The 22,857-nt window shown below is 43.1% G+C and overlaps 2 protein-coding genes and 1 pseudogene across 4 annotated transcripts in view; all 3 read left to right on the top strand.

Annotated features, from left to right (window-relative positions):
- Window positions 1–1,554: 1,554 nt before the first annotated feature.
- Window positions 1,555–22,857, top strand: part of TEX11 (testis expressed 11) — a 373,435-nt gene continuing 352,132 nt past the window's right edge. Inside the window, exon 1 of the mRNA XM_079911723.1 lies at window positions 1,555–1,624. The gene's annotated coding sequence lies outside the window, so the exon portion shown is untranslated. The remainder of the gene's footprint in view (window positions 1,625–22,857) is intronic.
- LOC307180346 (large ribosomal subunit protein eL43-like) lies at window positions 6,011–6,288 on the top strand (annotated as a pseudogene). The gene has a single exon. The product of its transcript is annotated as a large ribosomal subunit protein eL43-like (transcript).
- SLC7A3 (solute carrier family 7 member 3) lies at window positions 13,005–20,327 on the top strand. 2 transcript variants are annotated; one of them, XM_079911727.1, is made up of 12 exons: window positions 13,005–13,046; window positions 16,283–16,686; window positions 17,012–17,170; window positions 17,332–17,509; window positions 17,707–17,819; window positions 17,945–18,167; window positions 18,361–18,500; window positions 18,595–18,697; window positions 18,939–19,105; window positions 19,270–19,436; window positions 19,768–19,876; window positions 20,008–20,327. In XM_079911727.1, exons 2-12 carry the CDS (start codon window positions 16,317–16,319, stop codon window positions 20,136–20,138), a joined length of 1,860 nt encoding a protein of 619 aa, XP_079767853.1. In that variant the 5' UTR covers window positions 13,005–13,046; window positions 16,283–16,316; the 3' UTR covers window positions 20,139–20,327. The 2 variants fall into 2 exon arrangements, with proteins under 2 accessions (XP_079767853.1, XP_079767852.1); XM_079911726.1 differs by lacking the exon at window positions 13,005–13,046 and adding an exon at window positions 15,214–15,273.

The following is a 22,857-nucleotide window of genomic DNA, read 5'->3' as shown; positions in this document are numbered from 1 at the left end:
TCCACTGCACAACAAAATGGATTTTTTATAGCTCTTGAGAACTGCCTCTCCTCCTGAGCTAAGTCTCTGAGCCTCTACTCTGGAGATCAGGTCAGGGACAGTGGCCTCTTGGAGTGACACCCCTGTTTTATGAGCTGGGCACTGAAAAGGGCTGGTAGCCTCTGGTCTTCTAGGCTTGCCAGTGTGGAACCTCTGCCCTCCAGGCTAGCTGGGCAAGGGCCTTAAGGACTTGCAGTAGTTTTTTCCTGCTGCACCTCCCCTCCCTGCTCTGAGATTAAAAAAAAAAAGATGTGTAGGATTTTTCCTAGTACTGTTATGGTTTCATTTTATATTTAAGTTTTTTTATCCATATGGAATTTATTTTATTGTATTTTGGTACAGGATATATCTATGAATCCAACTTATTTGTTTCTAGATAGCTACCTATTTGTTCTACAGAATAGGGACGATTTTTCTTCATGTCTGCATCTCCAGTGCCTAACATAGCTCCTTGCCCATTGTAGGTTGTCTGTAAATGTGGTTTGAATGAACAAGATGGATACTGTGCTTCTCTTATAATATTTAGTACCTGTCTTACTGGGGTGGACATACCCTTAAATGACCCCCAATTTGTCACACCCTGTATAATCCCCTCCCCTGAGTGCAGGTAGAACCTGTGACTTGCTTTTAATCTATAGAATATGGCAAAGGTGATGGTATGTCACTCTCATGATTACATTAGGTTATATAAGACTCTATCTCAGCAAACTAGAATGAGAGAAACTCTCCTGCTAGCTTTGAAGACGCAAACTGCTAGGAAATAAACTGCCTATGGAGAGGGCCATGTAGCAGGGAACTGCTGGTGGCCTCTAGGAGCTGAGAGTCTCAGTCCCACAACCATAAGAAACTGAATTCTGCCAACTATGTGAGTTTGGAAGAGCATCCCAAGTTCCAGATGAGGCCCCAGTCCTGGCCTATACCTTGATTTCAGCCTACTGGGATCCTAAGCAGAGACCTAGCCAATCTGTGCTGGGACTCTGACCCACAGAAACTATGCAGTAATAAATGGGATTGTTTTAAGTTGCTAAATTTGCGGTCATTTGTTACACAGCAACAGAAAACTGATTTACTTAAATTGTTGACCCATTTAGAGCTTCCAGGTTTTCTTCATATCATTTTAAGCCAGTTTACTCCATCTTATTCCTTCGAAGTCAAGTTTTAAAATTGAATATATGACATTTAAGTATTTATTACCATTAAATCCCACCTTCTTGGTTTGGAATCAGTGTTCTAGCATGTAGATTATTTGATAGGTTTTATATCCTCTTCTTTGAGTTCTTCCTGGATGGCTTTTCTCTGTCCTTTTCCCCTAATACACTGTGGATTGTTCTTTCTTTTGAGATACAGTAAGTCCCCTGCATACGAACCTTCAAGTTGTGAACTTTCAAAGATGTGAACGTGCATGCCATCAATGTCAGGCGTGAGTGAAATTGCAGCTTGCCCTCTGTCTCCTGTTGCTGACGATCCTTCAGCTCTACCATCTCCCACCTCCTCTCCCTCCTCCAGTCAGTAACCCTTCTTGCCTGTTCGCTCGATGCCAGCCCCTGTATGCCAGCTGTTGTACTGTACTACTGTACTTTGCAAGGTAAGATTAAAAATGTTTTCTTTATTTTTGTGTTTGTTTGTTTTTTATGTATTATTTGTGTGAAAAGTATTATAAACCTATTACAGTATTGTACTATGTTGCCAGTTGTGTTAGTTGGGTACCTAGGCTAACTTTGTTGGACTTTCGAATGCGCTCTCGGAACAGAACTCGTTTGTATGTAGGGGACTTACTGTGTAATAGCATTATTACAGCGTGTTGTAATTATCTGCTTACACGCTCATCTTTCCCTACTAGACTATGAACTCCTCAAAGACAGGGACCTTGACTTTTCATGTCTTAGTGCGGTGCCTGACATGTAATAGAAGCTCAATAATTCTTTTTGTTGTATGAATAAAATGAAAGAAGAGGTGATGAATAACAGGAAATGCTTCATAGGACTTAAACAGAAGAGGTTGAAGGAAGATACGATTTGAGGTCTCCATGAAAATTTCAAGCCCCCTCTAAGGTGAATTCTGCCCCTATTCTGTCACTTAGGGATAGAGTTATGATCATAGGCCTCCCTATGTCCATTGCAGCTTATGGTGGCCCCTTTCCTGACCTAGCTGTGCTTGACAGGTACATTTAGTTCAAGACTATAATTCTGCACCCAGTTACAACACGCACACGTGTTGTTTTTCCCATACCACCAAGCGATTCTCAGACACTAGCTGGGTGTCCTAAATTCAACACAGTTCTGACACTATGTACCTGGAGATAACATCAGATCCCACAGGCTCAGTCCTACAAGACTGCCCCGCCTCCAACTTCAGACATCAATTCCAAGTCCAGGTTGTCACCTGTGCTTCTGAACGGCCAGCTATAGAACGGAGGTTCCAAAACCCACTCCTTGGTTTTAATTACTTGCTAGAGTAGTTCACAGAACTCAGAGAAATATTTTACTTACTAGATTACCAGTCTATTATAAAAAGGTACAACTCAGGAACAGCCCGATGGAAGAAATACATAGGGTATGAAGAAAGGGCACAGAGATTCCGTGCCCTCTCTGAGAGCACCCAGACCCCAGAAGCTCTTCAAACCTCCGTCTGTTGGGGCTTTTTTTTTTTTTTTTTTTTTGCCGCACCACACAGCTTGCGGGATCTTAGTTCCCCGACCAGAGATTGAATCCAGGCCCTCGGCAGTGAAAGCGCCAAGTCCTAACCACTGGACTGCCAGGGAATTCCCTTTTTGGGGAGGTTTTTATGGCAGCTTCATTACATAGACATGGTTGATTAAATCATTGGCCATTGGTGATTGATTCACCCTCCAGAACCTTCCCCTCCCCCAAGGTCAGAGGGTGGGACTGAAAGTTGTTTCTCCTGGCAACCAGCCCCCATTCTTAGGCTAGGTCCAAAAGTCACTCATTAACATAACAAAAGACACCTTGATTGCGCTCCTCTTTTAGGGAATTCCAAGGATTTTAGGATCTCTGTTCAAGAAAGGAGGCAAAGACCAAATCACAATATCACAAAGACACTCTCATGGCAGAAACTAATGGAGCCTGAGTACCTGAGTCACAGGTAGAATAGGCTAAATACATTTCACAGGGTAGGGAATTATTGCCAGCTCCTCCTCTTTCTGATATCTACATCAGTGCTTATTTCCTACTTTGTGATAGCGAACCCCCAAGAGTTGGGAGTGGAATCAAGAACTGACACCCTCTGAGCGTAGTGTATTACTTACGAGGCAAGGACATTCCCTAAATTTTTATCAGGGAAACCTGAATATCTTCCCTAACCTAAGGAAGAGCTCAGAGTAATTCTCAGATCTAACAGAGGGTATCAAAGGCTAATCCTCAAGTCTGGAATGTAACCGATGTAAAGAAAATGAATTCATTTAATTGTATTATCAATATAATCTGTTTGAGGTTGCCAGAAAGTTGGTATTCTATGAGAAGAATAGAAATAATGGAACCAAAAGTAAGAATTTGTGAGTATATCACCAGGCTTGACCTTGAGAGCAGACATAATTTTCTCCAGAGTACAGTACAGGAGTTAATCCAACTATTCTTATTTGATGAAAAATATATCTAAGAATATCCAATTTCCTATTCATTGAAGCATTCTTTAAAATAGTGAAAATTTGAGAACAACATCAATTTACCATAATAGTTATTTTAGAATACTTCAAAAGGATATTACAGTAGATTTTGAAGAATGTTCAATGCTAAGGGTAATAGTTTACTAGAGCTGCCATAACAAAATACCACAGACTGGGCAGCTTAAACAATAGATTTTTATTTTATCATAGTTCTAGAGGCTAGAAGTCCAAAATCAAGGTGTTGGCAAGTCTGGTTTCTTCTGAAGCCTCTCTCCTTGGCTTGCAGATGACCACATTCTTGCTGTGTTCTCACATGACTTTATTTTTCAGTGTGTACCCATCCCTGGTGTGTCCAAATTTCCTCTTATAAGAATACTAGTCAGATTGGATTAGGGCCCACCCTGATGGCCTCATTTTAACTTGAAAGGCCCTATCTCCAAATAGAGTAACATTCTGAGGTCCTGGGAGTTAAGGCTTTAAACATGTGAATTTTGGAGGAACACAGTTCAGTCCATACAACGGGAGAAAGTTTTACAATATGAATAAAAGTGCAGGATATAATATTTAGTGTGATTCTAATCGTATAAACATATGCTGAAAAAGACTGGAAGGAAATACTCAAAAATATTAATAATGGTTTTCTTAGGGTTTGGGAGTTATGAATAATTTAAAATTTTTCTTCTTTATGTATTTTTGTATTTTCTAAATTTTCTACAATGAGCACGTATTCTATAATGGAAAAATGCAATAAAAGTTACATTAAAAATTCATTCCTTTTTCCCTTAATTCTATGACTAAATCAATTTACCTTCAAGAATAGAAGACAAGGGGAGATAAATGTGGCAGAAAAATTGATATCAATTGTTAAATTATAAGTGGCATTCTGTTATAAGTCAAGCTCTAGTGAGGTTGACCCTATTGACTGGTTCTCTTTTGAGTAAAATAATTTAAAATGACTTGTTTTTATGCGTGAAGGGGATCAAAAGGTAAAACTTCCAGTTATAAAATGACTAAGTCATGGGATGTAATGTACAGCATGGTGACTGTAGTTAATAATACTGTATTGCATATTTGAAAGTAGGAGAGTGGATCTTGAAAGTTCTCATCACGGGAAAAAAAAATTTTGTTACTGTGTGTGGTGATGGATGTTAACTTGGATTTATTGTGGTGATCATTTTGCAATACATACAAATGTTGTATCATTATATTGTACACCTGAAACGAATATAATGTTATGTCAATTGTACCTCAATTAAAAGGGTTTTTTTAAACTTGTTTTTTTAATCTGAAAACCGGGGGATTCATTTCTGGACTGCAATAACACCACTATCCACTACCCTACAATGAAACCCTTGTAGAACCTTTCATCTGGCCCTTTCTTTGACATCTAACTATGAATTCCCATCCTGAGAAGATGTTTAAATCAAAGCATCCACATCATGTACTTTAGACTACTAATTTTCTCTTTCTATGGGACCACACTGTAAGAGATGTCAAAGCAGGAACCTTGTATTGCTGTGGTCTTCCAGGTTCACCCAACTATGATATTATGTCTCAACATATGAGCACACAGATTCCAAGCAACTGTTTCCAGATACCTTTATAATCACCTCCATTTTTACACTTTAGTATATCTGTGCCTTCTTATTGCTTTCTTTTTGGGCTCTCTCTTCCCACGCTGCTCTCAGCTCTGAAACTGCATACTTTTGCCCGTTCATCAGGAGCTGGTTCATCCAACTCTAGCATCCACCTTTGGGTGCATTTTCTCTTATCTAGTTCAAAGGTCATTGAATCATACGGGCTCCCCTCCATGAGGCAAACTTGCAGAACCTGTAATTAAGGAGACATAATCTAGATGCGGGGCAACATGGTTTTCATTAGAGTTAGCATTCCTAATATTAAGAGCTTATTAAAAGGCTAATAAGTAAGCATATAGATGAGCAACTAGTGGATGGAATCTAATGAAACTTCGAAAACCGTTTTTGAGAAGCTTTTATTTCAAAGGTAATTCAAAAGGAAATATCCTTTTTAAAGACCAGCAACTTAGCAAGATACCAGGTGCTGGGTTAGAAGAATAAAATGATCTTTATACTTGAGAAGGCCTGCCTAGTGGGGGATACGAAAAATATGAACACGATTATTCTTTTTTTTGGCCATGTGGCATGTGGGAGCTTAGTTTCCCAACCAGGGATCGAACACCTGAACCTCCTGCATGGGAAGCATGGAGTCTTAACCACTGGACTGCCAGGGAAGTCCCTGAATACGATTATTCTTTTATAGAAGAAGTACTATGTTAGATATATAAACAGAAGAAAAAGCTCTCTGGGCTCGGACCTAGGTTTTGGCGACATGGCTAAACGCACCAAGAAGGTCGGAATCGTGGGTAAATACGGGACCCGTTACGGTGCTTCCCTCAGGAAAATGGTGAAGAAAATTGAAATCAGCCAGCACGCAAAGTACACTTGCTCCTTCGGTGGCAAAACCAAGATGAAGAGATGAGCTATGGGCATTTGGCACTGTGATTCCTGCATGAAAACGGTAGCTGGTGGTGTTTGGACCACACCACCACTTCTGCTGTCACAGTGAAGTCTGCCATCAGAAGTCTGAAGGAATTGAAGGACCAGTAGAAGCACCACCTTTTGAAATGTTGCTAGCCTATAATAAATGGTTAATTTATGTAACAAAATTACTTTGGTTTGTTGTTAATTTTATTAGTTAAATGTTCTTATTTGCATTGCATTAATTTTGCTTTCTAAAAGAAGACTTGGATATTAAAATCCTTCTAATTTTTGTTGGAAAAAACAAAAACAAACAAACAAAACCAGAAGAACAAGAGATTAACACTACCTGAGTAGTGGATGTTAAGGTTTTAAAGGAGTCAATACATAATGCTTCCTTTTCCCCCTTCATAATTTCTAACCAACTGAGAAATAAGGCATAGGAGACCAGTAAATGGAGATTAAAATGTCAGCATTCTTACTGATGAAACTGTTGAGTGGACGTGACTTTAGAGCTGCAGTCAAGTGGGCCTTTTAATTTTCTTTAATTCTCTGCCCTGAATTAGAGAGACTTAACTCACCTGGTCGGGCAACCTAGGCCACCCTCAGAGAGCAAATCAGAATGCACCCTCTCTATAGGCAGGATGGCTTCAAAAGTGGGATTTCTGCTAAAATTGTCGCCTTGGTAGATCAATCGCTTTGGAACAAAATCTCATTTTCAAAACAAGCAAGATAGCAGAAATGACTGTGAAATGACTGTCTCTGAAAAATAAACTGATTGGAGTACTTTGTAAAAGGAGTAAGTTTTGCCTTAACAAATGTTAAAATATGGTAAAGCACCCATTATTTAAAATGTGCTGGGAAAAGAAACTAGAAACCACATAAATGTGCATAAATAGGGGACTGGTTAAATAAATTATGGGCCACCCCTACTGTGGAACACTAGGCAGCCATTTTAAAAAGTGAGGGGGGCCCATGAATACTGATCTGGAAAGCAGTTCAAAATATATTTTCAAGAAAAAAAAACCCAGAAGAACATGTATAGTATAATCATATTTGTATTTTAAAAGGCTATCTGGGGACTTCCCTGGTGGCGCAGTGGTTAAGAATCCGCCTACCAATGCAGGGGACACGGGTTCGAGTCCTGGTTGGGGAAGACTCCACATGCCGTGGAGCAACTAAGCCCATGTGCCACAACTACTGAGACTGTGCTCTAGAGCCTGTGTGCCACAACGACTGAGCCCGCGTGCTGCAACGACTGAAGCCTACTCGCCTAGAGCCCGTGCTCTGCAACAAGAGAAGCCACCACAGTGAGAAGCCCGTGCACCCCAACGAAGAGTAGCCCCCGCTCGCCGCAACTAGAGGAAGCCCGCGCACAGCAAGGAAGACCCAACACAGCCAAAAATTAATTAATTAATTAACTAAAAAAAAAGCTGTCTGTATTTAAATTATGTGTATATTTTCTTGTATAGGCACGGAATCTAGAAGAAAGCAAACCAAACTGTTAACAGTGGAGATCTCACAGTAGGTGGAAGTGGATTTTTATTTTCTGTCTTACATGTTTTGCTTTTGTAATTTTTAAATTAAAAACTAAATTTAATGTGCAGGCATAAAAGCAGACATAGATCAGTGAAAAATAGAGAATCCAGAGCTATATGCTAGTATATTTGAGAATTTACTACATGATAAAGTAGACATAATCAGACAGTCGAGAAAAAATGACCAATGAATTGTGTAAGGTCGGATCTTAACAAACGGCACCGCGAAACAGAAGAAAGCTTCAAGTGAGCTTTATTAGGGAGCACTCCGGGGCGAGGTTCACTGGTCCCAGAGAAAGGGGCCAGAGAAGTCACACCCGGGCGAGGGTTGGGCAAGATTTTATAGGGGAAGAAGGGAAAGGGGTGTGGTGAATCTGGGAGGGCACAGGGTATTCCTTATTTGGTGGTCTTTTCGGGTATCCGGGGGGACCGTTAGTCCCGCCCCTCGAAAGGCGGGAAGGCTGGGCCGGGTGCAAAGTCCCCAGGTCATTTCCTGGAACTGCGTGGTCCGAAAGTCTCCAGGTCAGTTTCTGGAACTGGGTGGTCCGGAGAGTTTCGGTCTGATGCAACCTGTGAATCTGATTGTGTTCCCCTGCCTCGGGCCAGTTGGCCTTACAAATTGTATTAGGCCGACTGATTTGTATTTTGACAAAACTTCAAATTATTTATATACATAATATATATAATATCACATTTCAAACACCAAAGTAAATTCCAGATGGATTACAGGGTTAAGTAGAAAAAGTGAGATATCATCTATAAGAGGGTGATCATTTAAAACTTTTTTTTTTTTTTTTTTTGCGGTACGCCGGCCTCTCACTGTTGTGGCCTCTCCCGTTGCGGAGCACAGGCTCCGGACGCGCAGGCTCAGCGGCCATGGCTCACGGGCCCAGCCGCTCCACGGCATGTGGGATCTTCCCGGACCGGGGCACGAACCCGTGTCCCCTGCATCGGCAGGCGGACTCTCAACCACTGCGCCACCAGGGAAGCCCCATTTAAAACTTTTAATTTAAAACAATTCAAGCCTATGGATAATTTTAGTAGTGTAATGAATACCCATATACTGTTTACCTAAATTCACCAATTGTCAGTGTTTGCCACATTTGCTTTCTTTCTCTCCCTCTACACACACTCTCATGTGCATGCACGTGCATACACACATATGCACATTATTTTTGCTGACCCATTTGTGACACTTCATCCCTAAATACTCAGCACGTGTCTCCTAAGAACAAGGACATTCTCCTACATAACCTCAATACCATTATCATGCACAGGAAACTGGTACTGATACACTATCATCGTCTAATACATAGTCCACATTCAAATTTCCCCAATAGCCCCAATAATGTCCTTTATAGTTGTTTTTAAAAAATATCAGAGTTCCATGGGCTTCCCTGGTGGTGCAGTGGTTGAGAGTCTGCCTGCCGATGCAGGGGACATGGGTTCAAGCCCTGGTCCGGGAAGATCCCACATGCCACAGAGCAACAAAGCCTGTGCACCACAACTACTGAAGCCCGTGTGCCTAGAGCCTGTGCTCCGCAACAAGAGAAGCCACCACAATGAGAAGCCCATGCACTGCAACAAAGAGTAGCCCCCACTTGCTGCAACTAGAGAGAAAGCCTGCACGCAGCAAGGAAGACCCAACGCAGCCAAAAAAAAAAAAAAAAAAAAAAAAAAACCCCAGCTAGCCATCATACTTAATGGTGAAAACCGGAGTGCTTTCCCCCTATAATCAGAAACAAGGCAAGGATGTCTACTCTCACCACTTCCATTCAACACTGTACTGGAAATTTGAGCTAGAGCAATTAGGTAAGGAAAAGAAATAAAGGGCATTCAGATTGGAAATGAAAAAGTGAAACCATCTCTGTTTGCAGATGATATGATCTTGTATATAGAAAGTCCTAAGGAATCCATTAAAACACTATTAGAACTTATAAGTGAGCTCAGCCAGGTTGCAAGGTACAAGATCAATATACAGATATCAATTATATTTCTATAGGATCAATGAAAAAAATAAGGAAACATTTTATTTACAATAATATTAAAAAGAATAATATACTTGGGAATATATTTATCAAAAGAAGTACAAAACTTACTCTCTGAAAACTATAAAATATTGTTGACAGAAATTAAAAAGACCTTAAAAAATGGAAAGACATCCCATGTTCACAGTTCAGAAGAGTTGATATTGTTAAGATGGCAATACTATCCAAATTAATCTATGGATATAAGGCAATATCCATCAAAATTCCAGCTGTCTTCTTTGCAGAAATCGGCAAGCAGATCCTACATTTCACATGGAAATTCAGGGGACCCCAGAATAGTCGAAAGAATCTTGAAAGAGAAGAACAAAATTAAAGGACTTGCATTTCCAATTTCAAAACTTACTACAGAGCTACAGTAATCAAGAGTGTGGGACTGGCATAAGGACAGACATATAACTCAGTGGAATAGAATTGAGAGTCCAGGAATAAACGCTCACATTTTTGGTCAGCTGATTTTTGACAAGGGTGCCAAGACAATTCAATGGGGGAAAGAATAGTCTTTTCAATAAATGGTATTGGGACACTTGATATCCATTTGCAAAAAAATGGATTTGGACCCCTACCTCACACCTTGTACAGAAATTAACTCAAAAATGGATCAAAGACCTAAATATAAGAGGTAAAACCATAAAACTCTTAGAGGGAAATATAGGTGTAAATCTTTGTGACCATGGATTAGGCAATGGTTTCTTACATATGACACTTAAAGCAGAAGCAATCAAAGAAAAAATAGATAAATTGGACTTGTCAAAATTAAAAACTTTTGTGTATCAAAAGACACTATGAAGAAAGTGAAAAGACAGCTCATAGAATGGGCAAAAATATTAGCAGATCTTATATCTGATAAGGATCTAGTGTCTAGACTCTACAATAAAAAGACAATCCAGGGCTTCCCTGGTGGCGCAGTGGTTGAGAGTCCGCCTGCCGATGCAGGGGACACGGGTTCGTGCCCCGGTCCGGGAAGATCCCACATGCCGCGGAGCAGCTGGGCCCCTGAGCCATGGCCACTGAGCCTGCATGTCCGGAGCCTGTGCTCCGCAACGGGAGAGGCCACAACAGTGAGAGGCCCGCATACCGCAAAAAAGAAAAAAAAAAAAAAGACAATCCAATTAAAAATGGATGAACTAATAAGCACATGAGAAGATGCTCAACATCATTAGTCATTAGGGAAATGCAAATCAAAACCACAATAAGATACCACTTCACACTTACTAGGATGGCTATGATAAAATAAAAGATGGATTATAACAAGTGTTGGTGAGAATGTCGAATAAATGGAACCCTCATAATACTGCTGGTGGGAATGTAAAGTGGTGCAGCCTTTGTGGAAAACAGTGTGGCAGTTCCTCAAAAGATTAAAGATAGAGTTACCATATGATTCAGCAATTCTACTCCTAGGTATGTACTCAAAATAATGTAACACATATGTCCACAGAAATACTTGTATACTAATGTTCATAGCAGCATTATTCATAATAGCAAAAAAAAAAGGGAGACAACCCAAATGTCCATTGGCTGATTAATGGATAAATACGTTTTTTTTTCCAATACAATAGAACATTATCTGGCAATAAAAAGGAATGAAGTATGTACTTATACATGGTAGAACATCAATGAACCTTGAAAACATTATGCTAAATGAAAGAAGCTGGTTCACAAAAGACCACATACTGCATGCTTCCATTTAGGTGAAAATGTCTAGAAAAATAGGCAAATTTATGGAGACCGAAAGTAGAATTGTGGTTGCCTAGGGCTGGAGTGAGGGGTTTGGGAGGAAATGGGGAATGACTGGAAATGGGAACAAGGTTTCTTGTTGGGATGATGAATATGTATACAATTGATTGTAGTAATGGGTGTACAGCTCTGTGGCTATACTAAAAACTAGTGAATTGTTCACTTCAAAAGTTTGAATTTTACTTTTTTTTTTGCGATATGCGGGCCTCTTACTGTTGTGGCCTCCCCCGTTGCGGAGCACAGGCTCCGGACGCGCAGGCTCAGCGGCCATGGCTCACGGGCCCAGCTGCTCCGCGGCATGTGGGATCTTCCCGGACCGGGGCACGAACCCGTGTCCCCTGCATCTGCAGGCGGACTCTCAACCACTGCGCCACCAGGGAAGCCCCAAAAGGTTGAATTTTATGGTATGTGAATTTTATCTCAATTATCAAAAGAGTACGTACTATATGTTTCCATTTATATAAAGAACAAAAACAGGTAAAAAAAAAATCTAGGCTGTTAGAAGTTGGGACAGAGGTTGCCCTTGTCAGAAGGGAAAGTAGTTACTGGAAGGAAGCATGAAGGGGATTTCTGGGGCACTGATAATGGTTTGTTTCTTGATGTGGGTGCTGTTACAGGAGTGTGTTCATTTTGTGAGCATTCATTGAGCTGTACACTTACGATACCAGTGTGCACATTTCTCTGTGTATACCGTACCTCAATAAAAAGTTAGAAAATTTTAAGCTCTGTAAATGAAAGCAACAAACATAGGAAAATATTTGAATCGAATATTACAGAAGAAAGGTTAATATCTATATAAAGAATTAATTCTCATTTATGAGGAAAGCATCAGGACCCAAATAACTAAGTTGGAAAAAGAAAAGATATGAATAAACAATTTCCAAAAGAAATAGTAATTCTAAACAGAATGCACTTCTACTTTTATTTTATTAGCAAATGACTTGTTTAAATTATAGCTATGCTGGTGAGATTGTGGTAATGTTGCTTTGCTGTAACATGGCTGATAGCACTGTAAACTGATAAAAATCCTTTGGGAAAGCACTGTAACAAGTATCAAAATTTACAAATATGTTCGTTATCTTTGACTCAGTAATCCCAATCCTGGGAATGAAGCCTAAGAAAGTAATTCAACTAGAGACATTGTATTAATGAAGGTGTTTCTTAGAACAAAGGAAAACTGGAAACAACCTGAATAAATGTTTAAATGGTTAAATAAATAATGGTACATCAGTGCTATGGAATATTATGCAACCACTAACAATGACAATTTTGAATACTAGAAGTAATTTGAAAAATATTTATTTGATCATGAAAACAGAAGCATGCAAAATTATATGATAATATTGGGTGGGTTTTTTCTTTTTTTGCAGTTTTCATTAGTGTTAAATTGTTTTATAATAAAAACAAACAAAAAAATTCAATGTTTTGCACCTGGCCATTATACCACAAGAAAGAGTTAATGAAGCTGGAGAAATCCATAATGGTGGAGGACATCAGGGAACTTCTGGAAAAATAAAAGCTGAGGAAGGAAATATGGTTGAATCCTACAAATTCATGAAAGGGATAGGTAGGTGAATGAGAAGAGTTGCATAAAATCTTGGAACGCTACAATTGGAGAGCACCTCCTAATGCTTCTAATTAACTGATCAAGTTTTTATTGAATAATTGAATGCCCATTAAGTCCACTGTTAACCTGCACATGCTAGGCTAGTCTCTACATGGGACCCTGACTTTACTTCATGCCTCAACCCCTTGCAAACTAAGAGGCCTTATTAGTTTCTACTTAGTTACTACTTCTTAGTATTCCAGTCTGTACCAAGGACTTCTTTCCCTGAATATTTACAACAGCAACTTGTTGATTAATCTCATAATTGAATCAATCATCTAATCTAAGTAACCAAATAATTATCACACACACCAAAGTATTATTCTGAATATGAATTAAGTTTTTAGTGAATACTTCCCATGTGCCAGGCAGGAAGAGTTGACTTCATAATCTCATCTAAGCATCTCAACCACCCTGTGAAACGTGTATATTATATCCAAAAACTGAGGCTCAGAGATGTTAGGTAATTTGCTCAAGGCCACACAGTATCTGAGCTGGAAATTTAACCTAGGTCTAACGCCAAAGACTGCACTCCTAACTACTAGGTAATACAGTTTCAATTGTATTGTGTGTGTGTTCTTTCCCTAACTAGATTTTTAAGACTACGAGGGCCAGGATTTTATTTTCTGTATCCTTTGTAGTCTCTTCATTGCTATGCTAGCTGCTATACATAGTCAGTGCTCAATGAATACTTAAGGAAAGCCAAAATGGAGCTGTAGCTAGCTGAAACTACCAGTTACTTCAAAAAGGATTTATATTTTAGATAGATTTATTGGTGACATATTCATAATGGATTATTTAAAGGAAACAAGGATATTTAGGCCCATCCTTAATCCCTGAGATGTCTTGGTGGAAGAGAACCACACCTTCACAACCCTTGGTGCTCCATTCTAAGAACTGATTAGGCTGGATGGGGTTTTAGGGTCTGATACCCGGTGTGATCTTTCTTTGATTCTTCTGCTCCTCTTCTGTTTCCCAGAAACTAGCCTAAAAGGGCTTGTCTCCATGCTGGTGCTTCTCCTGGTTTGGCTTTGCTTGCTGCCATGCCTCCTTTTCTTGTGCATTTAAGTGAGGTATGGTACACATAGAGGCCGGTATTGAAGTCCAATACACCAGGTTTTATCAGTAAGGTGGTCAACAAATAATTATGGTGTATGTCAGGCAAGTTATGCCTCTGAGCCTCAGTTTACTCATCAGTAAAATGGAATTAAATAAGCTCCCTCCTCTAATATTTCAGTACTGTCAGAATTTCATAGTTAATATTTAGTTTAACATTTATAGGTAGCTGGAGGTACACTATGGAGAAACTGGGGCCTAGAAATCTAGATGGGATTAATTATCTGTGTACAGGTGGTAGTTGAAATCATCTTCCATTCTCCTGCTGACTGCATTAGGAAACACCCACAGTTGAGGGTCAGGGCTGAGGGGTTGGCGTCAGATGGCTGTCCACAATCTGGTAGGGTCCTTGGGAAAGATTTCAGGGGTGAGGTAACCTCATGTAGAAAAGAAAGCTTAGTAAGAATGAGAGTTGAGTTGGAGACTCCCCGGTGCTGTTTTCCCCTCCACCTCTCACCCCCCTCCCCCACTCCTGCCAATCACCGATTCTGACTATCAAGGCACAAAGGTAGAAAATCCCCTGGGGTTTCAGGCCAGGAAGCCTCTTATTGTCCGGCTCTGACGCTCAGCGAGGAGAATGGGAAAAGGCTGCCCTCCCCCCTTTCTCGCTCCCTGCCACGCTCGTCTTGCTTTTGCAAGTGAGAGAGAGAGAGAGAGAGAGGGAGGGAGGGGCGGGCGAGAGAGAGAGAGAGAGAGAGAGAGAGAGAGAGAGAGAGAGAGAGAGGTGTGTGTGTGTGTGTGTGTGTGTGTGTGTGTGTTGTGTAGCGAGGAGGATTGAGAGGTGTGTGTGTGTGTGTGTGTGTGTGTGTGTTGTGTAGCGAGGAGGATTGAGAGGTGTGTGTGTGTGTGTGTGTGTGTGTGTGTGTGTGTGTGTTGTGTAGCGAGGAGGATTGGGGGTGGGATTTCATGACGTTACCGGCTCCGCCTCCGGGTGTATAAAACGGGCGCTTGGCGCGCAACGACCCCAAGCAGCAGCTTTGAAGCTTGAGCAACCGAGCCCAACTCGGCTGAACTCAGCCTCAACGAACCCTATCCGAGACGCTCCGCGCTCTGGGCTTGCAAAAGCTCCCCGGTAAGCGTTGGAGGCCGACAAGTGTGTCGGAGGGGGCGGGCGAGGGTCTGGGCATACCTAGGATTCTCTGGCAACCATGGCATGCAGTTGCATCAACACGGCCGTGACCTGTTGCTGGCGAGACCCCAGCCCTGGGAGCCAAGGCTCCCATTTCCACCTCAGCCCCAGACCTTTTCTAGATGGGGGCATAAGAAACTGGGAGCTGAGTCGCGGGGCATAGGGCGGAACCCCTCCTCTCGGGTGTGAGCAATTTCTGGCTGCTCAGGGGCCCCTCTCGGGGGGCGTCTCCAAATCTTTAGATGTCGAAGCCCCGCCTCACTGTTGATCCTTGCTGGTCAGCCTTGCGGGGCGGGAGGAAGTGGGGGAACATTTGCTTACCCCCCTGGGCGATGGCAGCGCCAGTTACACAGTGTGGGCTTGGAGAGGAAGGATGGAACTGAGTCGGTGCTCACTTTTGATCTGTAGCCGAGGTCGGTCCCCCCTCCCTCCGGGAGATCTAGGAACCTTGCTTATTTGAAGCCCTGGGGGCGAGCGCCGAAAAGGAATGTGGATATTGGGTGTGAGAAGGGGGTTCTCCCCAGAGCTGCTGGCTTTTACTGGGTTGAGTTCTGTTTAATCCCCAAAGAACCACAGGCCAGGGAACGGACACAATTGAGCTTCTCTGGCTCCTGGGTTGGGGTCTAGGATAAACGCTATAGTTTCCCCGCCAAAGAAAGAAGAGACTAATATTGATTGATCACCTACTAGGTGCCAGGCCACTGAACTATCGGGAGGTTTCACATGCCTTTTCTGAAATTAGTCCTTCCACAAACCTGTGAGGTATTGTTATTCCTACTTGCATATGAAGAAACTGAGGTTAGAGGAAAAGTGACTTGCCTTTGTCCCTTCAACATCCTCCTCCCATCCCCCCCCCCAGCTCCTTTACTTGGTGGAGTGGGTATTGTAATTCACTCTTAGAGCTTAGGGATAATGAGCCCTATTGAAGGTCTTTTGTCTTGTTTTTCACCAGATCCTTCCTAGCATCCTCTTCAATTCCAGCCAGAATGCTGTGGCAGGCGCTTTGCAGATTTGGTCAAAAGCTGGTACGCAGACGTACACTGGAGCCAGGCATGGCTGAGACTCGCCTTGCTAGATGCCTGACCACTCTGGATTTAGTGGCCCTAGGTGTGGGCAGCACATTGGGTGCAGGCGTGTATGTCCTGGCTGGCGAGGTGGCCAAAGATAAAGCAGGACCATCCATTGTGATCTGCTTTTTGGTGGCCGCCCTATCTTCTATGTTGGCTGGGCTGTGCTATGCGGAGTTTGGTGCTCGGGTTCCCCGTTCTGGTTCTGCGTATCTCTACAGCTATGTCACTGTGGGTGAACTCTGGGCCTTCACCACTGGCTGGAACCTCATCCTCTCCTATGTCATCGGTGAGATGGTGGGGCAGGGGGCAACTGCACAACCAATGAAGGGGCATGGAGTCAGGAAATCTGGGTGGAGTGGTGAAGTGAGGTGTTCATTCACAGGACTTAAATATCCATAAATGCGTGTATTTGTTGAGGGGCTGGGAGGGTTGAAGTTGTGGAGAAATTGTTTGTTCTACTTACCTCTGTCTTGGTGTCCTTAATTGACTGGCTTTGGTTCTTAAAAGGTAAGAGTAGGTGAAAATAGCAGGTATTCTTGTGAGACTGGTCTGGGGGAGGGAGGAGAGGAGAGAGGAAACTTGACCCCGTGTTTCTGCCTCTGGTCCATCAGGTACAGCCAGTGTGGCCCGGGCCTGGAGCTCAGCTTTTGACAACCTGATTGGGAACCACATCTCTCAGACCCTGCAGGGGAGCATCTCACTGCACGTTCCCCATGTCCTCGCAGAATATCCAGACTTTTTTGCTATGGGCCTTGTGTTGTTGCTCACCGGTGAGGCAAGGGACAGGGACAGTGACGGGGGTGGGGCTAGTGGGGACTAGGCCTGGGAGCTTGTGGAGGTGAGAGCAGTGAGAAAGAAGAAGCTGGGAAGGAAAGGTCTGCACATAGAGGCAAGGAAACAAAGCTTGGACTGAGGCCTTTCTTTCCCACAGGATTGCTGGCTCTGGGGGCTAGTGAGTCAGCCCTGGTTACCAAAGTGTTCACGGTGGTGAATCTTTTGGTTCTCGGTTTTGTCATCATCTCTGGCTTCATTAAGGGAGATCTTCACAACTGGAAGCTCACAGAAGAGGACTACAAACTGGCCGTGGCTGGACTCAATGACACCTATAGGTTAGGAGATTCAGGAGATGCAGAGCTGGGAGCATGACGGGGAACAGAGGGATCTGCGCTGAGGGATTCTGGATTGGCAGTGGGGAGGAATGGGAGCCTAGGCCTTGAAGACCCAGCTAAATAGTTGGGCCTTAGAGAAAAGGAACAAGAGTTGGCTGAACACGCTCTTACCTTTTCTACCCCTTCTTTCACTTTAGCTTGGGCCCTCTGGGCTCTGGAGGGTTTGTGCCTTTCGGCTTCGAGGGGATTCTCCGTGGAGCAGCGACCTGTTTCTATGCATTTGTTGGTTTCGACTGTATTGCTACCACTGGTAACACAGTCATTCCGTTCTGTCTGGGGCTTGGGCATCTGCGTGTGCTCAGGCGGTGTGCGGGTTGGAGTGGTAGAGGAGCGAGCCTGCTTCTCTGATTCAGAACCTTGTGCCCCTTCCTGCAGGGGAAGAGGCCCAGAATCCCCAGCGTTCCATCCCCACAGGCATTGTGATTTCACTCTTCGTCTGCTTTTTGGCCTATTTTGGTGTCTCTTCGGCACTCACACTCATGATGCCTTACTACCAGCTTCAACCCGAGAGCCCCTTGCCTGAGGCCTTTCTCTATACTGGATGGGACCCTGCCCGCTATGTTGTAGCCATCGGATCCCTCTGTGCTCTTTCTACCAGGTCAGTGTCAAATGTTTGTTTTCCTCTGCTGTCAGAGTCTCAGGTGATAGTGTTCCACACCAGAGAATACCCCTTAAAAGGCCCTTAAGTAGTCCCTAAAACGGCTGTGAGCAGAAGGTGGAGACTCGTTAAGCTCACAGTCCTGAGGAGAGAGATGCCCCGTCAACGCCGCTTTGGGCGTACTTCTCTCCAGCCTCTTGGGCTCTATGTTCCCCATGCCTCGGGTGATCTACGCGATGGCAGAGGATGGCCTCCTGTTTCGTGTCCTTGCCCGGATCTACACCGGCACACACACCCCCATCGTGGCCACTGTGGTCTCTGGCATTATCGCAGGTGAAAACTCTTCTTTGCCCTTCCCCTCGTTGTTTCAGCAACTCCGTTCACTTTGCTCTTGCCTTTGCTCATGTTTTCTGCCCATCAATTTCAGCATTCATGGCATTCCTCTTTGAACTCACTGATCTGGTGGACCTCATGTCAATTGGGACCCTGCTTGCTTACTCCCTGGTGGCTATTTGTGTTCTCATCCTCAGGTGAGACTCCTTTCCTCTGCATGCTGTGGTTTGGGTTTTGAGTCTGAGATGAGGAGTGATGGGGACCTGCTCCTCCTTCTCTTCCTTCATCATCCTGACTTTCCTTGAGGAATAGGGACATCCCTCCCTGCCAAAAAGAGTGGCTACCCTTAATGGTGACGAGGAAGGTTAAGCTGCCTGGGAGAAGATGGTATAGTGGTTAAGGGTTGTTCTTAATACCGCCATCTTCCTCTTGTCTCAGGTATCAGCCTGACCAGGAGATGAGGAATGAGGAAGGTGAAGTGGAGTTGCAGGAGGAGAAGATCCATGAAGCAGAGAAGCTGACCCTACAGGGACTATTTTGTCCACTCAACTCCATCCCCACTCCACTCTCTGGCCAAGTTGTCTATGTTTGTTCCTCACTACTTGGTGAGCATTGGCATTTTTCTCTTGGGTCAGCACGATGGGAAGGAGGGGAGTGTGTGGCATTTGGTGGCTGAGAGAGGGTGACCCTCCTTGGAGCGGGGTGCCTAATGTCTTAATATGTTGCTCTCAAGAACTGGTTTTGATGTTTCTCAACTTGACCCTTGAAGCTCTACTGCTGAGTGTCCTTTGCCTGGTGCTGGCCCAGTGGTCCACTCCACTGCTTTCTGGAGACCCAGTGTGGATTGCAGTGTTTGTGCTGCTCCTGATGCTCATTACTGGGATCACTGGAGTCATCTGGAGACAGCCACAGAGCTCCACTCCACTTCACTTTAAGGTAAATGACCTCTTTTTTTCCCCTCCACCAACCCATCTTGGAAGAATACGTTCCAGATACCTTGCAGTCTCATACATATTCTTTCATTGGACAAGAAGGGAAAGATATAGGAGATACCTAGGCCAAAGATGTCTTCTCTGACCCTTCCTTTTCCATTTCCACAAATTCTGCATATTCTTGGAGTCCCATATGAGGTACATTACATGAATGGACACTGAAATACACGGCATGAGTAGGAGTCGGACTCTCCCTTTCCTGGCTTGAGTAGGTTAGGGATCTCTTTCTATATCACCCTGTGGTCTGTACAAAGAAGATTTTGCTTTGTTCCCAGGTACCTGCTTTGCCTCTCCTCCCACTAATGAGCATCTTTGTGAATATTTACCTTATGATGCAGATGACAGCTGGTACCTGGGCCCGATTTGGGGTCTGGATGCTGATTGGTAGGTATCCACTTGGGAAGAGTAGGCCTCTCGGGTCTCCTTTCCCACCTCCTTTCCCTCTTGAGTAGGAGCCCTAGTAAGCTTTTACAGGCCACTATTTTCCCTACCTCACAGCTACCTTTCCCTACTAGGGTTTGCTATCTACTTCGGCTATGGGATGCAGCACAGCCTGGAAGAGGTTAAGAGTGACCAACCCCCACTCAAGTCTAGGGCCAAAACTGTAGACCTGGATCTCAGCAGTGCCTGTACACATTCGATTTGACATCATCACACCTGAATGCTGTCTGTTCTCCCCGCACAATAATGGAGAGTACTCCTGACCACACAGAGAGCTAGGCTTCCCATGGGATGTTGGTGGGGCAACACAGATAGAGCTCTGTATTTATTGTGGAGTGAAGGATGTGTCTGCTCTTTCTTGTCTTTTTTTTTTCACTCGTCTACTTTTTAACTGTATCTGTAGCTGCTTACTGGCTTTTAAAAAATTATTAAAAGAAACTAGAAATAGAAACTATGTCTTGTTCTTTGCTTACTGGAGATGATATGGAGCCTGACTTTCAGTGTGGAGAGCTTCAGATAAGTGTCCTTTGTTTGCTGCCGTCACCGCAAAAGTATCTGCTGTGCCTGTGTGTGCTTTCTTGTTGGCTTGGGGTTTGAGTAGGGTGGTGTAAGTAGCCATCAAGTCTAGTCACACTTCAAGGAACGATCTTGAGATATGTTTTCCCCTTGCTACACAAAAGGTTAGGTTCTGAATCAGTAGACAGCAAGACTCGTCTCTGGGATTTGGGGGTGGACTCTGATCTCAACACTGGCATTGGTCAGGGCCTACACTGAGACCATTGTCTTCTGTTCCACCCCTTCTAGTTGGACCAGTCCCAGACTCCTATGACTACCTGGACAACAGAAATTTTGGCTGTGGTGTTTAGTACTTCTGGGAAGGGGTGGACAATAGGAGAGGATGGGTAAAGGACTGTGCATATGTATAGCTACTGGTTGTTGTAAGGAAACAGAGGTTAGAGCTGCTCAGACCAAGAACTATTCATTCCTCCATTTACTCAACAAACATATGAGGAGCGCCTGTAAAATGCTAGGCCCGTGCTGGGTGCTGCGGATACAAACATGAATAAAACATAGTCCCTGCCCTCAAGGAACTCATGATCTAGTGGGGGAGACAAGCAGGTAAACAGGAAACAATGCGATTTGTCTCAGGGCAGGGGTAAGTGCCGAGAGCTGCAGAGGCACAAAGAAGGATGTGCTTGACCTGAGTGCACCCTGCGGCTTGTGGGATCTTAGTTCCCCGACCAGGGATTAAACCCGGACCCTCTGCAGTGAAAGCGCGGAGTCCTAACCACTGGACCGCCAGTGAATTCCCTTGAGTAGGTGTTTATGAAGTGAACTGAGGGGGAGGGCTTATCTGCCAGTGAACAGTGTGAAAAGGCGTACTGTGTTGGGGGTATGACATAGTTTAATGTGGCTGGAGGGCAGCATATATGGGGTTGTGGTGAAAGGTAAGAGACCACACGAATAGCCTTGTATACCCTACCTAGGAATTCAGATGTTATCTTAAAATGGTGTGTGTGTGTGGAGCGGGGGAGGGGGTGTTGTCACTGAATGATTCCAAGCAAAAGGGGTGGTTGGATTTATTAGTCTGGCAGCAGCAAGGAGGATGGCTTGGAAGAGGGTGGGGGAAGTTAGAGCAGTGTGATAATAGCTGCCATTTATTCAGTATTTATTTTATGCCAGATACTGTGCATATAATCTCTTTTTAGTTCTTGCAATGACCCCATGAAGTAGATGTTATGGTAATTATTTTTTACAGATGAGGAAAACAGGTTTGTGGTAAGAGATATGCTGTAGGTCACATAACTTGGAGTGATCAGGGCCGGGATATGCACCCAGTTCTGACTCTGCAGCCTGTGCTCTTTAACCACTGTGTGACATTGCTAGCAGTAATTAGTTAGAAGAGCATCATAGTCATTTGGGCAAAATATTTCAGGATTTTTGGTCATTTGGATGTTGGAGCTAAGAAAGAAGTGGATGACTTAGATTTCTGGGTGAACTTTCTGGGTGAATGGTCAAATTATTAGCCAAGATGGAGAGCGTAAGAGGAAGAGCATATCTGGGGAAAGATAAATTCAGTTCCAGATATGCTGAGTTTATAAACATGTACATGAGTTTAGCTTCATATAGGTGAAGATACATAATCACCCATTGGAACTTGGAGCTAGGCTAGAGTTACAGATTTAGGAATCATCAACTCAGAGGGCAAATGAGTATGTAATGGAAGCTGTGTGTGGGGCTAAAGATTGCCTTGGGGCAAAATAAACAATCAAACTTTTGAAGCACAAATGATATCATTTCCTTTATGTACAAAGAACTCATAAAAAATAAGAAAGATGAATAACTTGACAGAAAAATGAGTACAGGTTATAGTGTTCAGAAAAAGAATATAAGATACCAACAAATATAAAAAAAGATACTGAACCTCACTCAACAAGAAATGCTAATTAAAACAACCATGAGAATTCAGTTCTTACCTTCCAGACTGGCAAAACAAATTTCGATGACAAGGCATTGGCAAAAGTGAGGGTAAACAGGCAATCTTATACATGATGGGGATATACATTCTTGTGACTTTTGCGGAGGGTAATTTGATGATACCAGAATTAAAAACACATTCTTTTTGATCTGACAATTTCATTTATAGGAATTAAAAATTTACGTATATGAGGATATTTACAGTAACATTATTCATAATAGCGTAAAACTTGGAAGCTACCTGATGTGCACTGGCCAGGAACTAGTTAAGTTATATTAATTCAGTGGAAGACATACAGCCATTTAAAAGATGAGATCTTGCTTTCCTGGACATAAAAGCTCATTATAAATCTAGGTTAAATAAAACAACATGGCATTTACTCAAAAAAAGAGAAAAAAAAGATAGAATTATATGTGCCAAGAGGTGATATGGAAAGAGCTCCAAG

This window comes from Stenella coeruleoalba, assembly GCF_951394435.1.
Source record: "Stenella coeruleoalba genome assembly, chromosome: X".
Classification (NCBI taxonomy): Eukaryota; Metazoa; Chordata; class Mammalia; order Artiodactyla; family Delphinidae; genus Stenella; species Stenella coeruleoalba.
This window is presented reverse-complemented; position numbering and strand designations above follow the sequence as displayed.